The 6,743-nt window shown below is 34.3% G+C and overlaps 1 protein-coding gene across 1 annotated transcript in view; it reads right to left on the bottom strand.

Annotated features, from left to right (window-relative positions):
- ARHGAP32 (Rho GTPase activating protein 32) overlaps positions 1 to 6,743 on the bottom strand; it is a 176,173-nt gene that overhangs the window by 120,661 nt on the left and 48,769 nt on the right. The window contains exon 5 of the mRNA XM_045283644.1: positions 4,398 to 4,484. Within this exon, the coding sequence (XP_045139579.1) occupies positions 4,398 to 4,484 (87 nt within the window). The remainder of the gene's footprint in view (positions 1 to 4,397; positions 4,485 to 6,743) is intronic.

The raw sequence follows: 6,743 nt of genomic DNA, 5'->3' as shown, positions 1-6,743 counted from the left end.
GGGGGGGGAATCGCCAGCCCAACTTTCCTGAACAACTTCTCACCAATACAGTTTTTAATTTTCTTAAAACTCCTTCCTAACTATTTTCTTTAAGAAAATCCATCAAGATCACCCCTTTTGGACTCTCTAAAATAAGATAAATAGCTTTCTGAGCTAATCTGCCTTGAATTTAACTAGCTTAGCAGATTGCCTCAGTACCACTGTTTGGACAGGGCCTCTTTTTGAAAGCATTCTTTTGAGACTAATTTACCGGCAGTTATGTCCTGATTGCAGAGACATGTTTAAACACACTTCATTAGGAATAAACACATACCTCTATGAACTGGAACCCTAGAAATATTTTTACAGATATGTAGATATGGATGTGTGTGTGTGTGTGCATATACAATCTAGGCTTGTTCACTGGAGGCATCTAAATAAATCATCTTTATCAGTTTCCATACAATTCTTTACTGACATTTGCTGATTTCAGAGTACTCAGCAAGTGCAAATTAGGCTAGGAAATGGTAGAAAAGTCAAAGAAAATACTAGACTTGAGCTCAAATCCTAGTCCTTCTCTTTAATTTTATGACATCAGCAGAGAAGGTAACTGATGTTTCTAATATTAGTTTCATCACCTGTAAAATAGAAACCAGAAAATTTGCCTCGCAGAACTGTTTTAAGAATTACATGAGATACTGCATGGCTTAACATCTATCAGTATATCAGACACACAACTGATCAAACATTTAAGTAATAAATTTGAATCTATTCACTAGGAAAGATAGTTTACTTTTCAAGACTCACAATTTAAAAAGATATAATAACTTTAAAAGAGAATTAGGACCTACAGGAAGCAATATCAGCTAACCTAGAAAAAGAAAAAATAACAGCATTTTAATTTGTCACCTTCTAAGACAACTAAGGTAAAATTAAATGAAGGGCTAAAAGCTGTGATGAAATAAGAATATCTTGTATATATTATTTAAGATTAGAGATCAAAATAGACATTATGAAATGAGAATAAACAGCTTTTATAATAGATTATATCAGTATGTAATGGTGATCTTATCTAGAGATTTAGTAAGCTCTCAAATCTGTCTTAGATTGAGAATTCCAAGGAGGTGCAGACATAGGTCGTACTTGGGAAACTTGAAGTCCTGTATACCATCAGCTGCCAAGATTCATGAGGAGCCCTGGTAGACCAATTGTTTGGCACTCAGCTTCTAATGAAAAGGTTGGTACTTGTAACCTACGCAGTGGAGTAGCTCCTCTACAGGATAAAGACCTTGCAATCTGCTCCTTTCAAGACCACAGGCTAGAAAACCCTACAACATACTTCTACTCTGTCTTGTAGGGTCACTATGAGTTGAAATCAATTGGAAGACACCTAAACACAGCAACTAAGATCCCATATAACCTATGAAAGTAACAATGGGCTTCAGTTTCATCATTTGAAAAATTAGGAATTTGATCATGAGTCTAAGTTAGATAAAATAACGATTATACTTTAATCTGGTTTGTGGCTGACATCTGTGGCAAGAACATAAAAAGAAGGCCAGGGGAAACATCAAAGATTATTAAGATTACTTACAGTGAAGCAGTGAAGAGGTACTAATTAAATATACAATAAATTATGACTCTGATATAATAAGTAGTATGCCAAGTAGTCTGAAATTTTTAAGCAGCTTGGCAAGTTGTTTACAACCTCGAAATAGCCTAACTATCTAGGTCACTAATCTATGGAAGTGTAATCAAGGAATAATTACATATTCTAATGTATGATAACCAAAATATCTTATCACTCATGCTTACAGTTTGAAGGTCATTTTAAAAAACAGCACAGAAATCTTTAACATGAGCTTCACCTAGGACAATAAAAGTATCTGTGTTCACAGAGCATAAGGAAATTAAGAAGAAGAATAAATGATAAAATGTGGTACATTGTACAGGAATTAATTATAATTTATTCCTGATAAACCAACCAAGTTTTCTACTAGATAAATGTATATGATTTATATCTACCTACTGTAATATTTACAAAATTACTTGAAATTTTCATTTAAAAAATTAACTCACTAAAGATAAGTATTTTATGACACAGTATATACTAGAAATTAGGTAATCGAGACCCACCTGCTTACTGAAATGAACAGAGATGACACCCTATGCATATATGGTATATAGTGGTGGCCATCTTAGAAAAAGAATTGGATAGTTACATAATCCTGTGCCTATGTGAGGACATTCAGAGCGAAGGGGTGGAATCTAGGCTCTCAATCAGGTCACAGCCTAAGGATGTCTCCTTGTGGGCATGGTCTTCTCATGAGGATTCTGGGAACTTTCTCTCTTTCCCTGGGGAGGTGGGCCATACTCTGTTTCACCTTCCGCTAGCAAGACTCTCACAAACCTGGAGGAGCCAAGTGGAGATCCGCACTAGCGCTTAGATGCTGCCACTGCCATTGGATCCACAAGACGCTGCACCCACTGGCCTGTGATTGTCCTGCATTTTGCATCATTGCATGTGCTGCATAAGTCTGAAGTGGAACTCATGGGTTAATATCAGATTTATAGGCTGATATCAGACTTATGGACTGATATCAGACTTATGGACTTGATTTGTACTGGGCTGGGATGTTTTTTCAATATATAATTGCTCTTTGATATAAAACTCTCTTTTACACACATGGGTATCAATTAATTTGTTTCTCTAGTCAACCCGGCCTAATATAGGAATCAAATTAATCTTATTTATGTGAACTAAAATCAATTTTTAACCTATATTCTGACACTAAGAAATTAAAAGACTTAATACTAAAAGGTTTTGCTGAAAGTTATCAGAACTAAATAATTTTTAAGTGTTTCCCATATAAGACTTTAATTTTTTAGTTTTGTTTTGAGGGGGGAAAGTATTAATGCTCCCTTTTATTCTCTCCCCGAACAAGAGAAAACTAAAAATGTTATATGAAAGAAAATTTTCCTCTAAAGTCTGTGTTTTGCTATAATGAATTCAGACAGAAGGCCAATGAATGTGGAATAATGAAATAAATAAACTCTATGAAGCTCTTACGTGATGGAGGAAATAAACAGTTTTATCAAAAGTAAATCATGTTGCTGTTTTTTTGGTGCCACTGAGTCGGTTCTGATTCATGACCCTATGTACAACAGAATGAAACCCTACCCTGGGTCCTGAGCCTGCTCACAGCTGTTAGGTGTGAGCCCATTGGTACAGTTACTATGGACATCCATCTTGTTGAATGTCTTCCTCTTTTTTACTGCCCTGCTACTTTACCTTCTACATCGCAGATAGATGCATGATGTCTTTGTACAGGAACTGGTCTTTCCTGACAACAGGTCCAGAGTCTCACCATACTAAGAAGCATTCTGGCCCTCCTTCTTCAAGACAGATTTGTTAGTTCTTTTGGCAGTCCGTGGCACTTTCAACATTCTTCACCAGCGCCAGGATTTAAATGCATCAATGCTTCTTTGGTCTTCTGTTTTCTATGTTCAACTTTTACAGGCATAGGAGAAAATTGAAAATTTCCTGGTTTGGGTCAGGGACACCTTAGTACTCAAAATAACATCCTTGCTTTTCAACACTTTAAAGAGGTCTTGTACAACAGATTTACACAATGAAATGTGTCATTTTATCTCTTGACTGCTGCTTCCATGAGCAGTGATTGTGGATCCAGGCAAGATGAAATCCTTGACAACTTCAATCTTTTCTCCATTTATCATGGACTATTGGTCCAGTTGTGAAGATTGGGATTTTTCTTTACATTGATTTGTAATCCAAAAATTCTAATAGTTAAGTCAAGAAATGTCCAACTTCAAAACAGATGCACATTTAATATTTTGAAGCAAACACAACTTCATCTACTCTAATTTTTAATGAGACAATTTACAACTATTATGTGAAAAATAATCAGCAGCTGACTCATTAAACCTAAGTTTAATGATATCTACTTTCACTCAATTAGTACACTCACTTACTTTTGCTAATTAAATATCTATCAATATGAATCTTAGTTTATGAAATTGATTGCATCAACTCTGAGCACATATAGAAGGATAAATAGGATGGGGAAAAGAGTAGAATGAAACAACTGCAATATTTTTGTCCATGTTATTCATTTATAAATATTCAAAGCCTTATGAATGTTCTAGAAATGCAAACAGAAAATATGCCAGTTGCATACTAATTAGTACATTCCACATACTAACTTCTCAATATTTGTTTTCTTACAACAGTCATTCATAGTCCAATTACATTCAATATTGTACTTGTATTTTTCTACAGATTATATTCCATTATCAAATGTGAGAAAAACTTTATAAAAAGGAATTTAAAACTTCAAAATAATTATTATTAAATTTTTATAAAACAAGGAAGATATTCTGACAATGAAGAAAATTACCTGACAAGCAATCTGTACGAGGTAGACGAGCTCTTTAGATTCACAACCATTCTTCATTACTTCATTTTGTTCTTCTGAAAGGGAAAGCTGTACCAGAAGGGCAGAAGAGAGGGAGAGAAATGCATAGTTATGAGCAAAAATAAACAAAACCTTAAACAATAGCAACTTAACATAAGGCATGTCTTATATTAGAACTTTATTGCTTAGGACATATAAATGATGGATTCAGGATTATAAAAACTACGTTTCTAAGAACTGTCTTTTTAATTTATAAGAAAACTGGAATGAATAAAAACCTATTTATTCAAGAACAGGTGTTCATTTCCTTAATTTACTAATGTGAAACATGGAAACTAAAGAGACACTGAGAGTGTTCTAATGGAGCTAAGACTCAGTTAAAGACATTGTAGCCTGTAGGTCAGAAGCCAAGTTTATCATGCAAATATGTTCATTTCAAATTCATTTTCTGGACCTGCACAGTGAATTTCAATATTTTTATTTGAGCCAAAAGTTAACATTTAAACTTAAATCCTCATTAAAAAAGATTGTTTCCTTTTATTAAAAAATGGGAAATTCTGAAATATGAGGCATCAAATCTTCAGAAGATTGCCACACCGACTCTATTACTTTTTTCTTTTCCACCAACACCATGGGTTTACTGTTAGCTATTTTCACCATGCTTCTGGCTTTGTTATTTTATTTTATTTTTTACATATGCACACTTAAATGTTTATTGCAGCAATTTCTACAGTAACGAAAACATGGAAACAAAGCAAAAATAATGCAAAAACCTCAACTAAAGGGAAATTGATTAACAAGCTCTGGTACATTCATACTGTGGAACTTTATGTATCAATTAAAAAATATTGATAACTTTCTTAAACATTGCAAGATGTATACAAAAATAGAACATATTGCTCAGCAAAATTTTCTCTCAAGATTACCATAATTCTAGCCAACATTGAGAGATCTTCTGGCTTCTTAGACTTTACTTAAACAATGTGTGTTTACCCTGTTGTCTTTCCTTTGGAGCCCTGGTGCCATAAAGGGTTATGTGTTGGGAGAAAGAGGCTTTCTACTCCTTTAAAGATTTATAGTATCTGAAACCCATAGGGGAAGTTCTGCTCTGTTCTATAAGGTCAATGGCAGTCAGAATAGACTCTGTTTTATTGGAAAGTAATTTAAATACAATATAATTCAATAGTTCAATCATATCACAGAGAATCGTACAATCACCCCCACATCAATTTTAGAACATTCCCCTCTCCCATGGTCAAATCGCCTTTAAGATGATTCAGCAATCACAATCCATTCTAGTGCTCTCTCCCATCTTCATTATTTACTCCCGAAATTCCCTTTCTCTGCCCTTTCGTCCACCCCTACCCTTTTATTCCATATATCCCCTTGTATCCGTTATTATCATTCTGCATCCACTCCTCCTGTGCTTCACAACTGGGAGACTCAACAGAAAACAATAAAAAAAGAAACCCAAAATCATGCTAAGGTGGTAAGGATAAAAACATAACAGTATAAAGAAAAACCACAAATAATGTGTAAGAAGGAAAAGACCCCCAACAACATTCAAAAGGCCAAGGAAAACATTTCTGTTATGGAACCAGTAGGAGACACTTGCACCCAGAATAAATTTAGGTCATGTCTATAGGGAGGTCAAAGGTCAAGTATCGAGTTGGATCCAGCATGATGAAGATTACAATGATCTTTACCTGACAATAAGGCTGTTCAAGACTCTTGCCTGTGGCTACAGGTGAACCGCCAGTGGCTCAGTCTGACTAAATACTCTACAAATGGGTTTTGGCTCACACTGTCCATCGCTCCCCACAAATTGGGTGTTCATAATTTTAGCTCTGAAACTTTTCTCCTAACCATATTCGAATTTTGTAATTGTCATCTTTGGATCATACAAACTGGCATGCTTCTTCCATGTCTATTCAAGTCACTTATTTATATATCACTCATTTATATAGTATGCTAGAGGCAGTCAAACTTAAGTTCAACAGGGTCAAAAACTGACTAAACAAGCTGGAACTCAATACTTAATCAGTCATAAAGAAAGAATATTGAAAACTTTTCTTCAGGTTCATGAGTATTAAATGAGATAATATATGTAAAGTGTTTGCCAAGATACCTGGCACTGAGTAAGTGCTTAATAAATGTTTTCTATTATTATAGCTAATATTATAAGAAACACAAAGCTTTTTTTAATTAAATACCTTTATTGGGGGCTCTTATATCTTTTATCACAATCCATACATTCATCCATTGTGTCAAGCACATTTGTACATATGTTGCCATCATCATTTTCAAAGCATTTTCTTTTTTTTTTTT

The sequence above is a fragment of the Echinops telfairi genome, unplaced genomic scaffold, assembly GCF_000313985.2.
Source record: "Echinops telfairi isolate 266 unplaced genomic scaffold, ASM31398v2 ScPeMD7_7465;HRSCAF=8503, whole genome shotgun sequence".
Lineage (NCBI taxonomy): Eukaryota > Metazoa > Chordata > Mammalia > Afrosoricida > Tenrecidae > Echinops > Echinops telfairi.
This window is presented reverse-complemented; position numbering and strand designations above follow the sequence as displayed.